Source organism: Typopeltis vanoorti, chromosome 8, assembly GCF_054136105.1.
Source record: "Typopeltis vanoorti isolate ZY-2024b chromosome 8, IOZ_Tvanoo_1.0, whole genome shotgun sequence".
Taxonomy (NCBI): Eukaryota; Metazoa; Arthropoda; class Arachnida; order Uropygi; family Thelyphonidae; genus Typopeltis; species Typopeltis vanoorti.
The window spans coordinates 129,230,278-129,256,720 of NC_143556.1; the positions used below are offsets into that span (position 1 = coordinate 129,230,278).

The 26,443-nt window shown below is 35.4% G+C and overlaps 2 protein-coding genes across 2 annotated transcripts in view; one reads left to right on the forward strand and one right to left on the reverse strand.

The window, feature by feature from the left end:
• The first annotated feature begins 443 nt into the window (after positions 1-443).
• Positions 444-26,443, forward strand: part of LOC150104348 (uncharacterized) — a 63,816-nt gene continuing 37,816 nt past the window's right edge. The window contains exons 1-2 of the mRNA XM_090396306.1: positions 444-536; positions 20,577-20,756. Coding sequence (XP_090252432.1) covers positions 471-536; positions 20,577-20,756 — 246 coding nt within the window. The 5' untranslated portion in view covers positions 444-470. The remainder of the gene's footprint in view (positions 537-20,576; positions 20,757-26,443) is intronic.
• Positions 16,220-26,443, reverse strand: part of LOC150104349 (acetyl-CoA acetyltransferase, mitochondrial-like) — a 504,637-nt gene continuing 494,413 nt past the window's right edge. The window contains exon 14 of the mRNA XM_090396312.1: positions 16,220-18,194. Coding sequence (XP_090252438.1) covers positions 18,134-18,194 — 61 coding nt within the window. The 3' untranslated portion in view covers positions 16,220-18,133. The remainder of the gene's footprint in view (positions 18,195-26,443) is intronic.

Consider the following 26,443-nt stretch of genomic DNA (forward strand, 5'->3'; position numbering starts at 1 on the left):
ACAACATTTCTCAAATTTCTCCAGTGAACTGATATCTGCCTTACAAAGATAAGCTGCATTGTGAATTGAGGAGCCAAGAGTTGTATTTTTGAGAACCTGTTATAAACATGAATTGTAAATTCTTGAATCCTTCACCAGGTAGATGCTTGCTTTTCATACTTTTTTTTTCTGTCATTTAAAATGTAATAGCCATCATTTTAAAATTCAGACAACCACAGTTCTGTGATAGTTTACTAATGAACTCATGTTTCTCATATGAAGTTTTTTAAAAAAAATATAACCTGCTGCAGTTATACACATTCCTTCTGACTCACTTTGTACGTACAGTACCATAGGGAATTATAAGGAATGTGTATAATTTGTGATCTTTTTTAAAAAAATCTTTTTTGCATTCCATGTAAAAGTGTGATACAAATAATTAACTTTTTTTTTTCTAGAATGGTGATACAGCATTGCATATTGCAGCTGCCATGGGAAGGCGAAAATTGACTAAAATATTACTAGAGGTGGGATGTGATCCCTCGATTAAAAACCAGGTAAATTGCATTGATATTAAAAATATAAGTGTTTCTATAAAATATATTATTTTTAAAAACTTATTTAAAGCTGGTCATAGGACCTACTGTAATATCTTCATTCTTGAAAAAAATAATAAATAAAATTTAAAAAAAAATAATTTTCAAGAGAGTGAGAGAGAGAAATAGCCTTCATTAATCCTCTTCAGTGTTAAAAATATTAAAATATGCAGTTATTCATTGGATATTTATAATGACCAATACTATACTTCAATTAAACTTGAATTTTACCTATTTGAGTTACATTCATTCTAGTTTCATTCTATGATAAGAAAATGTGCATTTGCAAGGACAGAGTTAAGAAAAGCATGATTCAGGGAAAGGATGGCAATGGACTTGATATTAGGTAGTGTGAGTGGAGATATGAAAGATCTGAAAGGTGGTGCTCACTGTATCAGTGAATCTCAAGTGAAGGTACAAAGCTTGACAAGGAAGGTAGATGTATTGAGAGAGGAAATGGAGGGTATGAAAAGTTGACTTATGTGAAGGAAGAGATTGGAAGACTTAAAAGGCTGCCTGACTAATGTGAGACAAACAAGAGGTATGAAAGAAGAGAAAGAATGAGCAAACCTGGGAAAGAGAAAATAAGAGAAAACAGGAGCAAGGGAAAGTGAGTGAGAAGCAAAGAGGGAGAATGTTGGACAGAGTGTGAGGGATGCAGGTGAAGAAGAAATGAATGAATCTGAGGAGAGCGATGTTTAAAGATTCAATGATTCATGGTGTTCAGAATAGAATATTACAGGAATGCTTGTCTGGAGGAATGATAGTGTGTGCAATAAAGTGAGGAGAGAATGTAGATATGATAATGAGAGTTGGTACAAATGATATCTGAGAAATAGTGTGAATTGGGTGTTGAGAGATTTGAGATTATTGTTAGTAACTGTGCTGAAGAAAAGTGTTGAGCATTTTAACTGGATATGATAATGTAGAATAGAGGAGGAGAGTAGCAATAATGAATAGCATGATAGTTGAGAACAGAAGAAAGCTGTATGCAAGAGATGGACTGCATTTGAACAGGGGTATAGGCACCTGGAGAGATTGTTGTTCTTGCAATAAGTGAGTGTTAGGGCAGGAAACTGGAGATGCCTTGGTGTATAGTAGCAGGGGTAGCATCTTGTGAAGATAGTCGCTCAGGAGATGAGAATGTATGGTATACTACTGAGTCAAGTGGAGCCTAGAGAGAATAATAATAGGTACAAAATGGTGACAAAACATTGACATTTTGTATACAAATTCCAGTAGTATCAGGAATAAAGGCAGTGAATTGGTGGCATCGATAGCTTTGGCATGTGCTAAGATTATTGAAATCAGTGAAATATGATTAACAGAACAGGATGTCCTGACAGAAACAGAAGAGTATAGCATATTTCAGCAGTACAGGATGGGTAAACGGAGTGGTGGAGTGTTTATGAAAAGCTGAGTTCTCTCAGATTGGAGAATTTGGAAGGAAATGACACTAATAGATTTGAAAGCGCATGATGAGAGGTAGAGGTAGGCAGGACAATATATTTAGCAGGATGTTACTATAGGCCATGGAACACAGAGGGTGATGAGCAGGAAATGTTTAGAGGAGTATAAATAGAGTATAAAGTAGGAAGCAGTATATAATAGCAAGGAATGACATTTCTGGAATTCTTGAAGGACCAATATCTAAGGCAACATGTAGTAGAGGTAACATGAGGATTGAGAGTTTTAGATTTGGTCCTAACATCAGAAGAGCTGATTGTAACTGAGATATTAATATTGCCTACTACTGGTGAGAGTGACCATGCAGTCTTGAGTTGGAGGCTGAAGAGATATGTAGAAGTTTCAAGGAGAAAGGAATTTATGGGGAATTATAACTAAGGAGACTGTAATAATCATAGAAATCAGCTTAGGGCATCCATGGATGAAAGAACTGCAGGGGAGAGATGCCAGCAGTTAATGGGAGATAGTGAAGAAATATACGTTAACAGTAATGGCAAATAGCATTCCTCAAACTGCAGATGAAAAATAGGCTGTGGAAAAGGTATATAGAGAGCAGCTGCATGAGGAATATAAGATTCAGGCTAGGAAAGTGACTAATATAGTAAGGAAGACAAAAATAGAATATGAGGATAGAGAGATTAGCTGTACAGTCCAAGGAAAATCAGAAGAAATTGTTTCATCATGTAGCTAGTAGGAGGAGAAATGATTGTGGGTGAATGACTCTATTAGATGGAAAAGGAGGTAAAGTGACCAGTGCAGATGATATAGTAGAGTTGTTTAATGATCAGTTTATTGCAGTATTTCATCTTGAAAAGGGTTCCATTCCTGGAGGAATAGGAAGGATTTAAGGCTTTTTGAAGTGCATGAGGAGAATGTGAAGAATACTAAGTACTCTGAAAGTCAATAAGGCAGGCAGTGGAACTTGATGGGATTTCACTGCACGTTTTGAGAAAATGGGCTAAGGAACAAACAGCTCCATTGATCTAGCTGTTCAATGAAAGCCTACCTACTGGAAAGTGCATTGAGTTGGAGATTAAGATAGTACCATTGCATGAAGGTGTTGGTGGTAGAATGCAGGCATCAAACTATAGACCAATTTTATTTTTTCTGTGGTTTTGGAGAAATTAGTAAGGGATCATGTACAAATTTTGGCAGATGAGGGGAATTGTTATCTGAGAAAGTCAGCATGGATTTGTTAAAGGACTCTTTTGTTTCAGTAACTGGATTTTGTTAAGGATGCCATTTAATAGGATGCAACATAATAAGTTGATATTTAAGTTGCAACACATGGGTCAAATACAGATTACTGAAGTGTATTGGAAATTGGCAGTCTGATAGATTTCAGAAGATTGTGCAGTATCAAGGAACAGGAAGGTCACAATTGGCGTTCCACTTAAGCCTTTGCTTTTTAATCCTTATGTTAATGATATTGTCAGTGGGTTGTCTGCAATGGTTAGATCATACTCATTAGTGTATACGGATTTCCACTGATGCTTTACACACATTATCTATTTAGAGTCTTTATGGTGAAGCAAATAAACTGGCTTTATCACTTAGAAAGAAACAATTGTTTCTTAGCTATGCTTTAAAAAATAGTCTCTTCCAGAGCATCCTACTTGGACTAATATCTTTTCTTGGCATTAGTTGGCTTAATATCACACACACACACATCAGACTGCCATCCATCCCTTTGGTATGAGTGTTAAAGGGATCATGCAAGCTACTGGCATGAATGTTAACATTATCTACTAAACACAACAGAATTCCTCCATTGCAGGTTTGCACTCCATTCTGCAACCTCTCACTGTGCCAGCTGAAGATATCTCACACTCTATCATCCATCTACATGCAGTTATTTAATGCACACAGATCATAATACTCTGATTTCTTTCTCATCAAGTTGCTGGTGGTTTAGGGTCTGAGACTTCTGTTGTTTTGCTTTGATTTGTGCTGCTGTATTTCCTGACTTCATTCTATCCAATCATGTCCCACTTGATTTCAGTAGTTATATTGCAGAATTGCATGCAGTTCACCTTGCACTTATTAAAAAAAAAAAAAAACACTACCAAATGTGTATGATATATACAGACTCGATGGATTCTTCACAGGCCACTTTGTACAGTCTGTATCTATTGTGTTTGTGAGGTTGTAAAACTGTTGTGTAAAATAAAGATCCTTAATTCTGATGTTCAGTTTTGCTCGATTCCCAAGCCACATAGGAACTGAGGGAGATGAAATTGCAGATGTAGCTGCTAGATCAGCTCATATTTTTCTACATATTGTTTGTCAGTCTCTTATACTGACAGTTTATAAGATTAAAGCTAATTACCCAATGACAGTCATCATGACAGAAAGCACAGTCAAATAAATTGCATAAGATTAAGCCTGATATTGCCAGCAAAGGTGGGTTGATTGGTAGAGCCTCTACCACTAATGGCTCAGCGAAATATTAAGCAAGTTTGAGTGCATTAGTAGTTGGAAGGGGTTCAAATACAGATTACTGAGGTTCAATCATTTGATGCTGTTGGCACACTCTCCCTCGATGAGTCTTTGGACTCCCTGGATGTGTCACATAATAATATTATTAAGTGTTGGCATTATAGTCAATGTAGAAAGAGAATAGAGAAAGTTGTTCTTTGCTAGGCTTCACATACATCAGTCATTTTCCACGTTCTTATTTATTGAGGGCTGATGACGCACCTACATGTGAACAGTGCAATACCTGTCTCACCATTTGTCATGTTATGGTGAATTGAGATACTCTCTGGTTGAGCCATATACATTCAGGGAACTCTTAACAGACTCAGACAACTTTCATGAATTTTTAAAATTTTTAAACATATTTGATTATAAATTCTATTTATATGTGGACGCTGCTTCACTGAATTTGGATCTCCAGCTTGGATAAAAGTATTATTAAGTAAAATAAGATTGAATCTCTGATGTTAAAGTACCTCCATTTGATGGTATTGATTGGAAGGTGACCATATGCAATTCACCAAGCAAGATTCCTCGTGTTAGGGTATCCTTGGAACTTCGTTTAGTTATGAAACAAAGTGTTGTTGTCAGTACCCAACTGCAGAAGTTTGCAGCAAAAGAGATTAAAAATTTCTTTATACCAGATTCGACTTTTTTTTCAATGGAAAGAATATCAGTGCCAGAATGTAGCAGTCTTAGAGTGTTGTAGTATTCAGGAACAATCAGATTTTGGATTTTTATAATCATTTATTCCCAAACAGGTGATGATGAAAACTTGGGTAGTACTGGAGAAAGTCTGTACATATGTGATTAGTCTGCAATGTTTTATGGATTTTTGAAGCTGTATTGCTTAAATAGCAGAATTTTAAACTGAAGCCCAAATCCTCTATGCTTCTTTGATAGTTGAAAAAATTCCTTTTTAATTTTGGTATCGGCTGGACCAAAAAATTGCACAGATTTAATATATAATTGCTTTCTTCAGCTTCTGTGATGTTTGTAATATTTATTATGTACAACTGACTAGGGAAGATTATGGTTTTGAGTACTATGCCTTTAGAAGAAAAGGAAAGTAGCCAAATTTTTCATTTTTCTAAGGTTTCAGTGTTCTTGTATATAAGTTCTTGAACTGGTAATATTGGGTGAGTGGAGAAGGGAATTCCAAGTATAATGAGGAGGTTTTCATTTTTGGGATTAGTCCAAAAGGAATGGCTCTAAGATCCCACTTTCCAAAAACTTAATTTTGTCTTGTCTGCATTTAGCAGTTAACCAACTGATCTTGCTGAATTTTTTTAAAATACCATAAAAGATGTACATGGAATCATTATCCTTTAAAGTGTCCACTACATCATCGGATTATGTTAATATCTTATTTTCCTTCATAGTTGAAGGAACTGTTATTCCTCCCACAGCACATGTATTTTCAACTTCCTGTAAGAAAGGTTCAGGAACCAATGCAAAGAGCAATTGACTGAGAGGGCAGCCTTGCTTGTCTCCATGGGAGCCAGACCAGGTTGAAGCAAGATGCTTTTTTATTCCTCATTGTCTGATAGGAAGGAATTGAAGAAGAAAGATTTATGAGCTGTGAGCTCGCCCTGGGGGGGGGAGGTACGGAGATTAATCGTTGTTGCTAGTATTTAGGATGGCTTTTGGCCTCTTGTATTTGAAGAGGTCAGTTTCGTCATAGTTTGCTGCCTGTTTAACTAGATCGTTGGGGTGTGTAGAGATCTTTGAGAAGAATTTTTCTGCTGTAGTTTGTAGGAAGGAATAGATGTAAGGGAAAGAAGGGATACCAAGGTTGAAGTAATGTAGAAGTAACATTTCTATATACAAGTATCAAAGGTGTCACAGCTTATTACTTAACTACTATGGATTTAGAGATAGATGTTGGAAATTTTTTCACTTGGTTATACTATAAATTAAAGATGCTAAAAAAATTATATTCTTGGTTTCATCCTTTATCTAAGTGTTAGGAAACAAAGTTTATGCATTCTTGTCATCTTTAATTTATACTATAACCAAGTGAAAAAAAGCTTTCAATATCTTGATCTGCTTCATTTTGCATATGAGAACAAATTTCTCACTCAGAATATAAATAGCCAGTTTATTGAAATGGTATGACCTCACAGTTGTCGTGCCTAAATCAAAAATTTTTATGGTGCTTAAGTCATGAAGATTGCCTCTTTAGAGACCAAATATTTATACTGTATTTTGCAAGAAATTCACAAGAAAGAAGTCTGGCTATTCATGCTACTAATGGAAAACATCAGGTGATTTGGGAACTGGCAAGAACTGTATATTGGATTTAACAGATATTTTGCAAAATAAGATGCCAAGAAATTATATTCTTGGTTTAATCCAACCAAGAATCTTCCAACAGATATTTTGCAAGTTCAAAGAAGCCTCAGAATGACATCATGTCCAAAAAAGTGCAATAAAAATATCAAGGCTTTATCTTAAACTAAGTGTGGTCAGCCTATGCAAAGGTGTTAAGATACTTGGAACCAGGTTATGATAGATATCAGTACAGATAAACAGTGAAGAACACTTATGACATCTCAACATGTTACTGTTACTAATATTATGATGATTCTAAGGACTGACCACAGGAGGGCACTCCGCTCCTTTAAACTTCTATCTATATTCTACACTATCACTGTCTACACACTATGCCATAATCCATCAACTAACACAATGTCACCTACTGCTGGTAATACTATTTATTTGTTTGTAAGTTGTGTGTGTACTAGGGCTGATTTGCTTGTATGCAGGATGAAGAATCTGAGCTTTTGAGGGAAAAAAAAATGCTGCTGCTACCATATGAGATTTGCTAGCTCACCTTTAATTGAAAGAGCCAATATAAAAACTCCTCTCATCCATTAAAATTATTCTGCTACTGTACATTATCAAATTAAAGATAGCTCTTTTCTTGATGAAGTATGCCATAGTGCATAAGAGTCTGGTAGAATAATTGAAAATAAATTTTAATTTGGTAGTTTTTATGGTGGTTATACCAGAATTAATAGTGATAATAGAAATCATAGAAGCTTGATGAAAAACATCTGGTGATTTGGGAACTGACAAGAACTGTAACCTTTAATATTATATAGACAAAGACTTGAAAGATTGTTATTTAAGCCAGGGCTGTCCATCCTTAGGTAATCCAAGGGCCACATTAAAAAAAAAAAAAAAAAAAAAAAAAAAAAAAAGATTTATCCAAGGGCTGCATTCAGAATAATAAATACAGTACATATATTAAATTACTTGGAGAGTCCTACCATTAGTTAGGTTTAGCAAGCACTTCGATTTCTTATATTCTGCGATAATGGTGCTTCTTGATTCTCCAATATACATCTCAAATTACTAATTATAATACAGCTCCTAGGAGTTAAGTTCACATTATGGGTAAATATCAAGAATAGTGATCGGAGCTTGCTCCACCCTTTCTATGAGTTTCCTCAGCTTGCACTACCTTCAAGGGTCAGGTGCTGCACTATCCAGGTATTTGCTTACGCTTGGAAGCGCCGAACTTTACATAGTTTCTGTATTCGGCATGAAACTCTTTGAGTTTCTTATTCGGCCAAGAAACAATATGGGATATAATATCCCTTAACTTAAATACATCTCAAATGTTTTATTGTGTAATGCAGTGTAGTGTCATTTCACATTATACTCTCTAGGTACTGACAAAACTTTCATGAAAACAAGACATTGAATTTTAGTCTTGTTGTTTGTAATCAAATAGTCTGATTCCCATCGGCTTTGATACACTCGCTTTTTCATCTTCAGTTTTTCTTTTCTTGTTAGGCATGGTTGTTTGATAAGTTGTAATAGAATTTATTAAGTAGATTACTGAAGATAACACGGAAATAAATCACGATGTGTATCTAGTAATTTGGTGAACAACACTAATTGCACACTAATCGTGCGCTCAGTTCCCTGTGAGTGCCTGGAGCATGCACATTGGAACAAAGCAGTGTAAGAATGCTTCTTTTACACATTCTGTGTCTGCAATATTACAGACACAGAATCTCTGCAGGATGATATGAACAGAACGGTTTGATATTTGATAAACCCGTGGGTGTATAGTGATGTAAAAACACCAAATAAAATTACCAACATTGAGATTATCGATTAGCGATAGAATTAAAATATCTTGTATGCATTCGATTCAAATTGTTATTTAATTTTTTAACTCGTGAAAATCAAAGCCCATAGGTGGAGCACATAAAATCACACTGCGGACCGTGTTTTGGACAGCCCTAATGCAAGCTATTAGGAATGGGTATGCAAAATGTCATGTGACATGAATATGAGGTGGTGCTGACTGATGGATATTAAACATGATTAAAACATTTTATATGAACGTGAGTCTAAGAGGAGGGTGACCAGTTACATACCCCAAGCTTTGGTGCTTGGTTATTGTTTAACTTGTATATTAATGATATCAGGGATGGTCTAGAGAGGAATATCCAGTTATTTACTGATGCTGCAATGTTGCAGACACAGAATCTCTGCAGGATGATATAAACAGAATGTTTCATTAAAACCAGATGATAACGACATCAGTTCACTGTTGCTAAGTGTAAGATTATGCCTTTTGAACTGCTGACATTGAACTATTATTATCCACCTGTCTCCATGGAGTCCACACATTCATTGCAAGATGCCCATTAAACATATTACTAGCCAATATCATTCATACATACTTGTCACACTTTTCTTTGAACTCATTTACTAGCACTCACAATTGACCCTTCATCATTTTCTAAGCAAAAAAAAATCTAGTCACATGCTTTTGATAACCACACCCTTATTCAATTTCCAGTTATCCCCACTAGTTATGTATGGAAACATTTACTTTGCCCTAATAATAAACCCCTTTTAGAAACATGAGTGTCTTCTCTCCCATTCCCCCCTTTCCACTTAGCAACCAATTTCTGTAATCTCCTAATCTTTAATCTAACTTTATAAGCATCATCCCAAAGATCTGCTGTTATCTTTGTCTTTCAACTTGGGATCCCCATACACAAGAAACCTATATGGCCTATATTATACTAATAAAATATTAGCAGTATTATTATTAAGAAAATATTATTACGACACTACTACAATCAACGCCATCTACCACCCACTATCAACAACAACATTTTTGTCTGTAAATTGCGTGTGTTCTCATGGCCAATTTACCTGCATGCAGAATGAAAAACCTGAGTTTTTCCAGGAGGAAAAATATCTATATGAGATCGGCTAACTTGCTTCAATTGCAAAAGCCCATATAAAGATTCCCCTCGTCATGACAAGAAATGAATGCATATTATTTTTGACCAAAGGCCACAATGTTCTGTTGCTTTTCCAGTTGCACTACGGAGCTCATATTAAATATTTATTAATTTACCCACAGAGACATAGGGATTATAATAGACAGAGTTGAAGTTTAAATGCCAAACTGTTGATGTGGTTATTCATCATATCAGAAAACTATAGTCTTGAAGAGATTAATGACATCACTATCCCATTTGCAGAACTTGATAAAGCCCCATCTGAACCATTCTCCTCAAATATGGTCACCTGCATGCCTTGGAGATGGATGGACAGCTCAAAAGATCCAGCAGATATATCATTTATGGATTTGTGTATACATGGACTGATTGAAAAAAAAAAATATTAAGAGAGACCTTGACCTCCAGGAAGTCAGGAACTCATCGAGGGAGGCCACATACAAGAACCAACTATTATACTTATTCTTGAATTCATTCACACTGCTTGCACTCACAGCATCCAATGGCAATCCATTCCAGTCATGCAGCACCCTATGAGAGAAAATCTAGCCCTCACCCCCTTCTTAGCAGCCTTCAATCTCAGCTTACAAGGATGCCCTCTTGTCCTTTCGCCACCCTCCATAAATTGAAAAATTCTATCAATTGAAATCCTGTATGACCCTACAATCAAACGTTTATAGGTTTCAATCATGTTACCCCCTCTTTCTCCTGTTTGCTAGTGTCTGCAGTCCACAACTCTGATATCATTTTTAACACTCTCCTTTGCACTCTTTCTAATATATCAGAATCGCAATGGAAACCAAGACCAGACCTGTGCACAATAGTCCAAGTGAGGTCTTATCAAGGCCTTGTAAAAAGGCAAAAAATGACATCCTTATCTTTTTACATGTGAACATTCGTTTTAGCATTGTAATTATCTTTTGAGTTGTATTTGCAATCTTTGCTACATGGCCCCTGAACTTCAACTTCCTATCTACTAACACTCCAAGATCCCTAGCCTCGTCAGTTCTTGTATCATAATCCCACCAAAATACAACATTGGATATCTGATGCCAAAGTGAATGACTTTACATTTACTGACAGTGAATTGACATCCATTTTCCCATGCCCATAATTCCAGAATATTCAAATCATTCTGCAAGTACTGCATATCACCTCATTCCTGATTAACCTCCCTATCTTGGCATCATCAGCAAATAGCTGTATGTCGCATGTCAAATCCTTTCTGATATCATTAATGTATGGATTGAATAACAGTGGAACAAGCACTAATCCTTGTGGTATACCACTCTTTGATATGTTAGTCAGCCATCTTCTTATCTATGCTAATATTCTATAACCCAAACCCATGTTCTCCAATTTATGCAACAGTCTACCATGCTGTATTCTGTCAAAAGCATTAGCAAAATGAAAAGTATCATGGTATATCTATCCCCATTGTCTAGTTCAATGGTAACATTGTTATAGAATGTGAGCAAGTTGCTAAAACATGATCTTCCCGTAGCATACTCATCTTGCTCATTGCAAACTAGAGATTTATTGTCAACCCATTTCTGAATGTGAGCCCTAACCAATTTTTCCAAAATCTTCACTACCACTCCTGAGATATAAATTGGTCAATAGTTGAATACACTGGTCTTTGCACCACCTTTGTGCAGTGGAATTACTATACATTCTTTCCATTCCTACAAAATCTTTCCTGTTTTGAGACTCGTATTAAATAGCCTGGTTAAGGGAATAGCAAGTTAAGCTGAACACTCTTAGCACATGTGCTGATATTCCATCAGTCCCTATTGCTGAATTCTTATTCAGTTTGTGCAACAGCTCTAATACCTCATCCTCATACACCTGAGTTTCTTCATCCAGCGAAAGGCAGCACTGAATTCAGTGTTGTGCACACCAGGTTGATAGCTTTTAATAAAATGGGCACTAATTAGTTGAACAACCTCTTCTGCATCTGTAACCCTCACACCATCTGCATTTAGAAGAGTTATTCTTTCTTTTACTTGCAGCACATCGATAGAATTCTTGTGGGTTGTCATTAGCGCAGAGCCAGTTTCTTTTCATGTTCAGACTTTGCTTTCTGTACAAAACTTGTGACTATTCATTCTAGCCTGTTGCTTATAACTTTCATAACGGACATCATTCTTATGCACACGGTATTCCTTCCACATCATTCTTTTCTTACGAATTTCTTGCTTAATAAGATTACACGTCCATTTGACTCCTACCCTATTTATTCTTTGAACTTTCGGGACACGCTCTGATATTGAATAATTTAAGTATTGTTTAAATGCTTCCCATGCACTGTCGATATTCTTCCCATCAAACAACCGATCCCATTCCACTGAACTCGGTATACTCCTCAGTTGGTAATAATTTCCTGCATTGTAGTTCAGCATGTAATCTTTTCTGAATGGAACATTCATAAACTTAGTCACTTCCCAAGTGAGTACTGTATGATCACCAACTGGAGGCAGAACAGTTATGTCTTTAACTGAAACGCTTCCTGACACTATAATCAAATCAAACACTCTGACCTGGAGTTCCTTCTGTCACATGTTGCTTGAGGAAGTTGTCTCGCAACAGCTCAAGAAATGTATTTGCATTCCTCTCATGAGATTCTACTGCTACCCAATCAATATTTGGATAATTAGTCTCCCATTACGATTATTCTTTTTGCGCTCATCTTTTCTATTTGTTGATGCATTTCTTCATCACTATCAACTGATTCGCCAGGTCTGTAAGAACACCCCACTATGTAATTGATACTGTTCGATTCTACCTCACGCCAGATGGTTTCAATCTCACTGCCACATGAAATACTGTTAATAGCATCATGGGTCTCAACTCTAACTGGATTCAAGTCATCTGATATCATTAGCAGCATGCCCCCTCCTCTCCTATCCCCTCTATCTTTCCTAAAAATGCTGTACCCTTTACACTCGATACTAGTTAGTATGTCTAATTCTGATAGCCAGGTCTCACTAATGCCTACGATCTGAGGCCCCAACATAATGACTAAGGCAACAAACGCTATCCTTTTGTTTCTGATACTTCTCACATTCATGTACAGACATAATAATCTACCTGCATGTTCTTTTGTATACTCTTGCCTGCAGTCTGCATGACACAGTTAGATAAATCTCTATTCTTCTCTAGTGCCTTATACATGTAGACATCTTTGCACGCACGTTTGATGAGTCTGAAATAGATGAACACAAAGTCGAAATCGTTCTCTCCTTGTCAACATATCCATGACAAAGCCCATTCCTCTCATTAACACAGTTATATTACATTGTCACTCTTACACTCACATTCTCACCATTCCTCCCTTTATAATTTAGTTTTCCTGACTTTCTGTGTTAGGTCTCATACCAGTTATTAGTTTTCTTAGACTCCTGATACCAAACACATTCAGGTGTAGGCTGTCCCTCTTATACAAATCCAATCTTCCCTCAAACTCACTCCACACATCCAAAAACTCACATCCCTTCCCTCTACACAGCCTATGCATCAAATTGTTTGCTATCATAGCCCTTTTTCTTAATTCATTTTTATCATATCGAAGTAAAATACTGACAATTTTCACTTTCTCACTCTTCACTCTCTCCTCTTTCGACAACTGTTTCATGTCCTCTCTCATACTGAACTTATCAGTAGTTAAGTCGTTAGTACATATTACATTTACGATTTCGCTTTCTTTTTGAATTGCTTTCTTTATAATCATAATTTTTGCTCCAGGAAAACGTAAAGTCATACGGTCATCAATTTGAAAAAACAGACTAAGAGAATTTATGGTAGACATACTATTTAGTATGGGAGGAGCTTACAGTATAGATACAAATCCCATTTTGCAGAGTGGTGGTGGTGGTGGGGGGAGAACTTGGGGTCATCCCTGAAACTGAGTGAGGTGGTTAGGAAGTATGAGAGGTTCTTCCCACTGCACGGGAATCTTCTTTGAATGTATTCAAAGAGAAATATTTGGTTTGGTTTATTTGGATTTACAGCCAAAGGAACTCAGGTTATGAGGTCAGTGTTATTACATTGGTTAATTACATATGTCTTAATGGTTGGGATGCCTGCTTTGTGGGATGAAAAACCCGAGTTTCCAAGAGGATAATCCCTGCCACTTCCATAGAAAACTAATTCACCTTCAGGTGAAAAGTCCTCATAAAGGTGCTTTGTGTCTTAGACAGGATTCGAACCCAGGTCTTTCCAACTAAAGGGCATCATCAAAACCGACTGAACTAAGGAGACCAGAGATATTTAGGTAATGAGTGACATAGAAGGGATCCTCCTTAGACTCATCAAGAGAGACTTGCAATATAACATTATTTACTCAAAATTTTAACTTTCACATCTGGAGAACATACATATACCACATTATTATTATTACGTGACACCTCCAAAGACTCATCAAGAGAGGGCACCTACTTTACAACCCTCCATTTCCATCACTCAACTACAGCAAACTGCAACTACTACCATCAACTACACTAATGGTATCTACTGCCCACTATCACCACCACTAGTATTTTCACATATAATCGGAAACATCCATGCATTTGAATCCAGCGGGATTTGAACCTGCAGCCTATTGGCTTGAGAATGGATACGTTAATCACTTGGCCAACCAGGCATGAGCACGAGCTGAATGATATCTATGACATTGCTACTGCTACACCATCATCAGTAGCTTTTTTCGGTCCACTGCTAAATGAATGCCTCTCCATGCTTCTTCTATTTTGGCCAATCGTTTGCATCCCTCCACCATAAATCTCCACATCTTTTTATTACATCATCCTATCTTACTTCTTTTCTACCTAGTTTTCGATAACCAGTTCTTGTTGTCCCTTCTGTTGTTAGACATTCTCATCTAGCCTTTTATTACTGCCTAGCTTTTTATTACTGATGCACTGTCCATTACATATGCTTGCATCTCTATCCAATATTCTTTTAATCTAACCATGTTATTCCCAGAATAGCCCTTTGTATGTTTTGTTTTGAGTTTCTCTAGCTTTTTTTTTATTCAGACTTCAGGTTTCACTACCATGAGTCATTGCTGGGAGTACACATTGGTTATAGAGCTTTCTTTTTAAGCAGTTTGGTAACTTGCCTTTAAGTATATATCTATATTTTCCATCCTCTTGTCAACCTAGCTGAAATTTCGTTATCAAGTTTATGGTCATTGGTAATGATTTGTCCTCGATATTTACATGAATTTACTATTTCAATGTCTTTCATTTATTTCTATTTGTTTTCATTGTGAAGTATTTTCACTATATATTATATTTGATTTATCTATATTTATTTGCAGGCCTGTCTCCAAACTTGCATCATTTAATTCAATAATCATGTGTTCCAGTACTGTTGGTACTGGAACACATGATGTTGCTATTAATGATATCATCACATGAATGAATCACAGATTACTTATTTTCCATCAATCTTCGTTTTCAGTTTTCTCATAGCATATTTAAAGGCTTTGGTGAATAATTTTGAGAGGTTCCCTGTCTGACTTTTTCCCCCTTCCACTCTTTCTTTTCCAATTAAATTTATTATTATTATTCAGGCCTCCATGGAGTCAAAAGACTCATCGTGGGAGGTCCTTCCTAGGAAACACAGTCTATCATACCACTCCTTAAACTCATTGACGGTTCTTACTCTCACCACTCTATCAGGCAATGCATTCCATGGTTCAACTACCCTCCATGCAAAGAAACCACTCCTCACCCTCTTGCTCACAGCTTCCTTTCGTAACTTCCAGGGATGGTCCCTTGTCATCACTCCTTCCCTCTGTTCAACCATGCGAAAGAACTCCCCAGAAGTCAACCCTGTAACTGCCTCTCCTTCTATCTACCAAACTCTGCAGTTCACATTCCCTCAGTCGATCCTCATAACTAACATTGTACAATCCTGAAACCATCTTTGTTATCTGCCTCTGTATCCTTTCCACAGTTAATTTATCCCCTTCAAATCCTGGAGACCAAATCTGAGAACAATAGTCTAAGTGTGGTCTGATCGGGGTCTTATACAACAGAATGATAAATCTTTTATCTCTGCAGGTTAGTGTCCTTCTCAGTATTGCAGCAATCTTCTGTGTTACCTTCACCACCTTTGCAATATGTCCTCTGAATTTCAGGTTTCTATCAATCATCAACCCCAGATCTCTTGTCTCCCCTACTTCCTCCAGTACAACTCCTCCAAACCTCAAGACATTACATTTTGTTGCATTAAACTATGGTGACCAGATTAAAAATTTGGTTTTGGGGTATCATATGTAGATTTTGGTGTATTCATTATTGGCCTTGGGGATAATCGCACTATCAAACATAAAGAATGAAATTATAATAAAACTATTTTATTTCTATATTTGTAAATTTTTCACAATATACAAATGCATGAAACACAGAGTTGGTCAAATTTTGGTACAATTAGTCAAATTCATAGCAAGTCTTTAAACAAAATTTAAATATTTTATTTTGCCAGTTATGAACACTAATGTAAACTTTTAGAAATATTCTCATGATATGCTTTGCATAATCATTTACAATATAAATTCAGTAAACCTGATTTATTTTATCAATTTTTCATTTTTTAATACAACTGCATAAAATTCTTTGCATGACATATTGTAATTGGTTTTCACCAGTAATTCTCCCTCAACAGTTTTTAGGTCTAATCTGTTCCTATCCTTTTTCCAAGAGTTGAACATTAAGCTACATATTTGCTCACTCATTGCATTTGAATGAGGCAAAGCAAAAACAAAATTAATAATTTTTTCAATATTAGATACACTGTATGCATTTAACAATTTTATCCAAATATCTGTGATATTTTTGAGTTCTTTTGTGTCAATATTTTTATGGAACGATTTTAATAGGACGTACTCTTCATACAGGAAATCAATATTAATATTGGAAATTTTAAATAAATCTATAACTTTTAAGAAAAGATCAAAATGTGCCACTTCATGTAATTTGAATATATTAAGATACTCATACTTATTATTTTCAAAACTAAATATTTTTTCAATATACTGAATTAAAGTTTTCAGAAAATTGTCTGCCCTTTTCTTAAACAAATTTATCTCTACTGGTTTGCGTCAAGATTTCAATTTTTGTATAGCAACGAATCCATAAAAATGATCATTTAATTTAGAAAAAGAGTTTCTTAGATTGGCCATTAGGTTAAATAGTTCTATTATAATTGGACCATCTTACTCTAGATTACAAATTACGTTTTGGACACAGGTTTCTGCATTTGAAAAAGAAAGGTAGACTTTAGCTAATTTGTTCGAAAAAAAAAATCTTGTAAAATAGCTGGCTCAAAATTTTTGTTTAGCCTATCTACTGCTGGAAGGAATGACAATCATCTTGTAGGAACATGACTCATTAGATCTGAATATTCTAGGTCGCAAAATTCATAATGTTCTTTTAAATTTTCTAACCTTTTACTATGTGAACTAAATTCATTATATGTTTTTAAAATTACACATTCTATATCAACTTCTAAACAGCTTGTAGCTTTTCTTGTTGCATTATGTAAGACATGGCAAAGACACCCCATATCTATTGAATTTCTTTAATTCTGTAAATACACTCTGATTAATACCAAAATTTATATTAGCATTATCTCCACAATTTCAACAACTAACACTAACAAATTATTCTTGGGATTTAAATTCAGCTCTTTCAACTTTTGAAGTAAGCAAAGTGAAATATCCTTTGAAGTTTCTGACTGGCTGTTAAAGAAACTCAAAAGTTTTGTTTGAACTCCTCCTCCACTAGATTTAGAAAAATATCTACACATTAAAGGAAGCATTTTAATGTTTCCTTTATTTGATGAATCTGTTGCAATTGAAAATGGCTGATTTTCTCCTAAATTCTCGACAACTGTAGATACACAGTCTTTTGCTAAAACATTTATTATTTTAGATATTTTTGTTCATGCACATGTCAATTGAGAAGCGATTTTTGAATCACTAAATAATGTTTTGAATAATGAACTCATGCAATCCGATGAGTGATAGCTATGCACATGTTTCACTGTGTGATAGGCAAATGTAGCTTCGACCGCAAGTCTTTTGTTCTTCAGTCGAAACTAATGACGCCGTCTAGGAAATAAAAAATGAATTTAAAGTTGGATTACTAGCTAATACTTTCCCTTTTTTATGCTTATTACTTAGCATATGCTTTTTAAAGTCATAAACACCTCTATTTATTATGGAAAATTCACAATTGCACCATAAACATTTCACTTTACCAACAGTTCTTCCTTTAATTACCCAGGCATAAGTTTTCTGCTACTCCTCGTTGAAATAATTCTGTTTTATCTTCTTTTTTTTCCTCTTGATTTGACCTCTGTATTTGATGACGATGAAGAGGACATTCTGTGAAAAGGGTTAAAGTAGTATTTATAGAATTTATTGCCTTACGTTAATACAATGAAATAAAAAAAGATCTCAAGTAGTGACCACAGGAGCCTGTACTCCCCCTCGTGTTGGGCCTGTGACAGGTGCCGAGCATTACAAAGTAAGCATAATATAAATATCCTCTAATGATCTATATAAGTAGGATACAAAGTTGTTTTTCGAGTCTTTGAGAATGCATTTCAACAAAATATTTACCTGCAGCTAATTTTCTTCTTATATAATCACCTAAACTTAGTATTATATGATTTGTAGCGTTTACATTTTGCTTACTTGGTGACATTCACAGTAAAGGCAATAGTCAATATTTATTTATTTAGTACAGAAAACTGAAAAATGGATATTATGTCCGAAACACTGAACAGGGGTATTTTTTATACCTCATTTAAGATTTCACAAAAGGGGTATTTTATAAATTTAATTCAGTAAATGGAGTATTATACCCCAAAATGGGATATGTCTGGCCACCCTACATTAAACCGACATCCCCATTCATTTGCCCACCTGTCTAGCTTATTCAAATCCTCTTGCAGGGCTACAACATATGCACTATTACTAATAACCCTTCCCAGCTTCACATCATCTGCAAACAACTGAATATCCCCCTGCAATCCACTGACAATGTCATTGATATAAAGGTCAAACAATATAGGTCCCAGTACTGAGCCATGTGGGACCCCCACTTGTAACCTTCTGCCTCCTTGAAACTGCCCACCATACACAACTCTGATACCTGTTGGACAGCCAATCCTGAATCCAATTGATCAACTTGACATCCACACACCCATGTGCTGCAACTTAAATATCAACTTATCATGTGGGGCACCCTGTTGAATGCCTTCGCTAAATCCAAGAAAATGGTAGTATATGCCTTTCCCTGATACTGTTCTTGTAACTTTATTATAAAATGCTATTGCTAAAACCCTCTTCTATACATTAGTTAATTTCTAATGTATATATTAGTTAGTTAATAGTTAAGGTCATTAGTTTCCCTTGTCTGTTTTTTTCTCTTTTTTAATTCCCTGATAAATTTGTAGCATTCCTTATATATATATATATATTTTTTATTGGGAAGCTATTGAAATTTTCCATTTTTTTAATATCTTTTTTTCCCTGAATTTACTTAAAATTTTTTTTCAGTTAGTTTTTGTCTTTCTATTTGTTTCAGGCTAATCTCTATGATCTTTGCTTAATCCTAGTTTGTTTATAACATTTGTCTTGTATGGTTTGTTAGTTCCTTTTGGGTGTTTCCAGGTTCATTTATTTTCAAGTTTCTTGTTGGAAAAAGTGTTCCTTATTTTTACATTTCTTTCTTTTGCAAATTCCACTAACATTTCACTTCTACTGCCAATGTCATTAATTCCCACAGGTGATTAATTTGGATTTTTCCTTTTTCCCACCTGAAAATTGAAATCTTTTATCAAAATAATGTTTATCATTCTGATATATTTGGTTATAAACAAATTGTACTGCTTCATCTGTGTAGCTACTTTTAGATAAACTTGCACTACGATATAAGGTATAATTTTTATTTAGTTTCATTTAGTGTTATTGTGATTTGGCTGTTTCTGATGTGAATTTTACATCTAACTGTTAATCATGGATGATGGTATATGACCATGTATACTATCATTAATCAAGTCTGTCTCTCAGGCAAAAAATAACTAATTACATTAATTTCACTGGGATTGATTATCTGTAGCAGTAAAAAGTTGAACAGGACTAGAGAACCTTCTGTGTAATCAGAAACTGAAAAAAAAAAAAATCACAACATAGAGAGAACATCCATTTTAGGAAGATTCTCATATATCTTGACATTATGTCAGTATGTCTGCAAAAAATTGTGTTCATGTATATATGTATTCTAGCAGACATATTCTAGTATTCTATTATATACTCTAGTATGCTAGTATTCTAGCATAAAATTCTTGTCAGTATGTCTGAAAAAAAATTGTGTTCATGTATATATGTATTCCAGCAGACAATGAAAATTAAGTAGCCCTTGAAACATTAAGTAAATAAATAAGTGCACCCATAGTAGTAATCTACATAGGTTCTTAATAATGCTTTCATTATTATATTTATTTAAACTAAAATCATCCCATTTATTATTTTTATTCTAACATGTCCAGTATGCCACTGTCTTCCTTTCAATTAATCTAGGGTGTATTTGCTTGCACTTGCACAACCATGTTTATCTCTTGCTAATGAAATGTGCGACTATAAATTGTCGATGAGTATCATTATACTTAATACAAAGCTTAAGCAATGTAGATATATCGCAGTACGCATTTTTGTTTTAAACGGCCTCGGAAATAACTTGTTATATTTATTTATTGGCAGCAAGGTGAAACTGCAACAGATATTGCAGAGAGAAAAGACTTTGTGGAGGTACAAGAAATCCTTAGTGAACCATCAAAACTAAATTTGGAGAAGAAAAAGAAAAAAGATGATAAAAAATTGCTGAAGAAGAAAGAAAATAATAGGAGAGAAGCCATAAAATTACACGATATTCATAAAAAGGTGATATGATTTTTAAAATATCATTCAGAATTACTTTATAAAACAGAATTCCCAATAATGATTGCTAATAAAAGCAAGTTACTCCATACAAGTAGTTAATTTATATATTTTAAATACATCCTAAAAATTGCTTGATAAAATGTAACGTTTCTGTTTTTTTATGCCTGCTCAGTTGGCTTGGTGGATACATTATTTGCTGTTTCTCTAGCAGGCTGTTGGTTCAGATCCAACCATAGGAATAAATTATATAAATCAAGTGGATATTAAATCCAGCATTATTTCAAAGCTGAATACAGAAACTATAAAAATTTCCTATGAAATTTGACCAGAGAGCTTATGGGAATACACTCGCTGGCATTTATGAGTTGCCCTAGCTGGACCTCATAGGAGACATGATTGCTTTGCCCAAGTGTCCATATATTCGTCTCATTGGTCCATTTTGATAAGGTTTCACTGGCCTGACAGCTGTTTCAAACTGATTGGTTCTCCTCAGAGACCAGGCAGATGCTTAAATAAAGCCCTCTCTAAAAATTAGGCGATTCCCCCAGACCACTCCCTATGAGTGACCAAAAGATTGTCCAACTCGGCGTTGGTTCCACTCAGTGACAATCGCAAACATCCATGCCCATGGCGGGATTCGAACCCGCATCCCTTTGGCTGGAGAGCGGATATGCTAACCACTCGGCCAACCAGACTGGCAAGTGTTCTTTGTAGAAATTGGCTAAAGGGGAGAGTCTGTCACTGTCCCATCTAGTTTTTCGTGTATCTTCCCTTTTCATGTAGAATAACCTGCATGTACAGTAAATTTAAATAGTTCAAATATATCATGGGAAAATGTGACTTTAGTAAATCAAGGAGGGTAGACAGTTATTAGCTTCCTGTTCTATTGTGAAGTGGATTTTAGGGTGTTGGCTATTTAAATGCACTAATAATGTATCCAATGTGACTGGACCATGTGGGCAAATAGCAAACACATCAACATAGCATAGCCAAACCACTGGTTTGAGAGTGGCTGTGTTCATAACTAGCTTTTCCAAGTGTCCTTTGTAGAAATTGGCTAAAGGGGAGAGCCCGTTGCTGTCCCATCTAGTTTTTGGTGTATCTTCCCTTTTCATGTAGAATAACCTGCATGTACAGTAAATTTAAATAGTTCAAATATATCATGGGAAAATGTGACTTTAGTAAATCAAGGATTTCAATTAATGGTACATTTATAAATAGTGAAATGATATTAAAACTAATCATTACGTCTGAACTTTTTAAGATATGGTTTTCTAAAATACTTTTTAGCCATTATTTGTGAGATTGGCTAGTAATTTAGCAAGTTTGAATGTGGGACTGTTTATACTATCCACAGTAGGGTGTTGGGGTGTACCTTGTTTGTGAATTTTAGGTGCTCCATATATTCTGAGTGTTTTAAAAAAACTCATAGAGCTATTTGTTCCAGTGACAATGTTCTTAATGCTGAACTCACTTACTTACGTCACACCTTCTTAGCCAATGGCTATAATCTCCATAGGATAGAAAAAATACTAACTGCTCCCCAGAAATTCCCTTCATTGCCTACCACACAAGACTGCTCCAAAACTGTTACCATACCATACATTCAAGGCACAACAAATATCAGCTGTGCACCATATTTAAACCTTTTGTCAAATTGGCAACTCTCATCCATTCACCTAAGGACAAACTCTCTTCTTTACCACATTCAGGAGTTTATGAAGTGCCCTGTTCTTGTGATTGGACTTATTATGGACAGACAGGAAGAATTGTTGACATCCACCTTGATGAACATAAAAAATATATCCAGCACTATCATTATGGCAAGTCAGGTCTAGCAGACCATGCCTTGGATACCACTTCACACAGAATCAATTGGTAGAAAAAAGTGCTACAGAAGTCATAAGTCAGAGAGATTGTTTTTTGGAATCAACAAAAGCTTTTAAACATACTCCAAACCTCAACGTGTATGGCTGTATAAATTGATTAAAAAATCTGGTTAACAGTCATTTTAAAGATCCGTTAGTTTTTTTTTTGTTGTTAAAAAAAAAAAACTAGTCCCAATGTTATACCAAATTGTTTTTGTGCTCTGAAGATGCTGGATATAATACCAGTGAAATATCAGCAAATAGGTTAATAAATATTATTTTCTTATCATTCTGTGTTGTCATCAATACCATGTACTATAAACAAATAAGCCTTTCCATGTGTTTAATAGGTTGATAATTCTTAAAGTCTTTCACTTCAGCTTTCTTTTGTGTATCAGAATAATAGTAGCCTTTTTTCTAGGTTCTTGGTACATAATTTTTCTTCAGACAAAGAGTAAAAGGCCACAATTTTGTAGGCAACTACTTTTAGAAGTTCAGCTATGACTCCATCTCCTGCAGTTTTCCATTTTGCATGCATTGTATAACTTCCTCTGGTAGAATCTCTGTTGATGAGACATTTGTCATTTAGTCTTTGCAGATGGCAGTTATCTTTAGCCCTGTACCTGTGAACTCCAAACAGCTGGCATAAAGATAAACCTAAAGAAAATTCAGGTTATGTTTGATGCTATGTGCAACCAGAAATAATAAGTCAGCGATGATGAAACCAAAAAAGTTAATCACCATATCCACTTAGGACAATGGATATCATTGGATCAAACTACTGCACCAAAGCAAAAGATAAGCAGTGTTTTTCTGGAAAGCATTTGGAAAACTGTAGTTAATATTCAAATGCCAATTACTTAGCTTTAAGAGGAAAGTTTTTAACCAGTGCATTCTCCCTATACTGACACATGGCTGTGGAACATGGATTATGGGTGTATATGGATTATATGTAAAGGAAACTCATAAATTAAAACCATACAATTTGCTATGGAAAGATGTATATGTTTAGTATCACAAGACTGGATAATAAATGAAATGCTTGGATTAGAAATCAAACAAAAGTTTCTGACATTATAGAAAGAGTGAAATATTTTAAGTGGCAGTGGGTGGGCAAAGACAAGACCAACAATTGACATAAAAGTAATAGATCAATTAAAATTGTCAGATTTGCAGATGTTATGTGAGGAATAAACTTTTCAGTCTTAGAGTAGAAAGGCACTTTCATCAAGCAGTGGATTGATAATGGCTGATGATATATATTCTCCCCTCTTAGAAATTTAGAATAAACAGGTGGGATAATATTGATTCTTTACATTGATTGCATTACAACATATGGAAAACTAAAGTTTTTTTAACACAAAGTTAAGTATTTAGCATTAACACTTTCTTTGATTCTAGATCATTTAATGCATGTGATTAAAGTTATTACTTACTTTATCAAGATATCTTCCAAGCTGAACTTATTTTGTTAGTAATTAGCATAATATACTTAAGAGTTAAAGTTAGATAAGTGGAAGGTGACATAAACATAGTCTACAAGAAATAGAAATGACTTAAACTTTTGATTTGTGCCCAAATTTCACCTTACTGTTGTACATAATATTAGTAGGTATTCACTTGAACTGGATATGATCCCTGCAGAGTTCACACATTTACAAATGTACAGTGCTCTCTTCTGGAAAGAAAGGTTCCTGTATTGTTACACTCAGTATACTCCATAATTATGATCTGCCCCACCTTCCAAATCATTAATCTGTAGAAGAGCAACCAATTAAATATATGGCTGTCCACTTCTGCCTCACACTATATAGCTTTCAAAACCACTTTCACTACTTTCTTCCTGGTTCTCCAATCTGAGCAGAAAACAGAATTCTTGTATTATCATTAGCAGCAATCCTACTAGTGTCTTCTATCTTCCTAGAATACATCATATTTTGACAACATCATTCCTCAGTTCTTTTGCTATATTGCTTCTCAATATCAGTTACTGTTCATTTTCTGGCTTCTACAACTAATAATTTGTCAGATTGATTAAATTACGAATGTTATGTATAGTAATAATTCTCCAAGAGGCACAAAATCCTGAATTGACAAACCTGAACTTCACGAGATAACCTCTTCACAACTCATTGTGGCATTGAAGACCACAGTTGGTACTATGATAAAAGGACATGGTCATACACTGTATGCTTGAAAAGAATTCAACAGACACCATAGTGTGAGGAACAAACAGCCTTGGCACCCAGCTTTATAAGATGTGGAGCCTCCTTTCACTCCAATGAATGCAGCAATTCTACAGGTCATACTTTCCACAAGTGTATGATATCAATCAATAGAAATTTTCGACCATTCTTCCTGTAGACATGTAATGATGTCCTGGACTGTTGCGCTGAAAGAGGTGGTAACAGCAGGGACCTGTCCTGGCATCTCTTCCACAGGGCTTAGTATGGGACCTGTATTGTTTAACCTTTATATCAATGACACTGTCAGTAGATTGCAGGGGGATATTGTTTGCAGATGATGTGAAGCTGGGAAGGGTTATTAGTAATAGTGCAGATGTGACAGCCCTGTAAGAGGATTTGAATAAACTGGACAGATTGGCAAAAGAATGGGGTTCAGTTTAATGCAGCAAAATGTAAAGTTTTTAAGTTTCGGATACATCAATGGGAGGCAGCACACTCTGTTGGAGAAGCTGTATTGGAGAAAGTAGGGGAGACAAGAGATCTTGGGGTGATGATTGATAGAAACCTGAAATTCAGGGAAGATATTGCAAAGGTGGTGAAAGTAACCCACAGGATTGCTGCAATACTGACCTGCAGAAATAAGAGTTGTCATTTCATTGTATAAAGCCCTGATCAGACTACATTGGACTATTGTTCTCAAATTTGGTCCCTTGGATTCAAAAAGATAAATTAACTGTGGAAAGGATGCAGAGGCAGATAAAGATGGTATCAGAACTGTACAATGTTAGTTACGAAGACAGGCTGAGGGAATGTGGATAGAAGGAGGGGAGGTGATATGATTGAGACTTTTAAACCGTTGAGAGATGGTTACAGGATTGACACTGGGGAGTTCTTTCACTGGTGAAACAGAGGGAAGGAGCAAGGACAGAGGGCCATCTCCGGAAATTACAAAAGGAAGTTGTGAGCAAGAGGGGTGAGGAGTGGTTTCTTTTCGTGCAGGTAGTGAGAGCATGAATGGTCAATGAGTTCAAGGAGCGGTATGATAAACTCTTCGTTTTCTAGGATGAGCCTTCCACAATGAGTCTTTTGACTCCATGGAGGCCTGAATCATAATAATAAAGCAGACTAATTCTTTATTAAATTAGATCTAATTTAGTTTGAATACCTTTTGTCTGAATTTCGGATGAGTTAGATGATCTGTATGGGAGCAGCAGTGTCAAAAGACTTGAATGATGGGATAAGAAATTGTGGGAAGGAAAGGGGGACCTTATATACAAATACAGATAGTATTAGGCATAAGAATTCTGAGTTTGTGGCATTGATATGGTTCTTATTTTCAGTTCTTCTGATGTTGGGTTTATTCTTCTTGATATTGAGTTGGAGCTTGTTACTGTAGCTGACTTTACAATGTTCGTCCTGGTTCCTTGATAAAATCAGTGAGGACTTTAACTGGGTGACACCCCCAGCTGGCATGAAATCTCATCATGTTGTACCATCATATGCATTTGTAGTTTAAGCCAATAGATTGGCTTAAATGAAAATGCTGACCAAAATATTGCCAGTCCATCCTTGTTTGTTCAGTACAAATAGATACCTATGGGGTTCATCATATGAAGGTGAGGTTTGGACATTA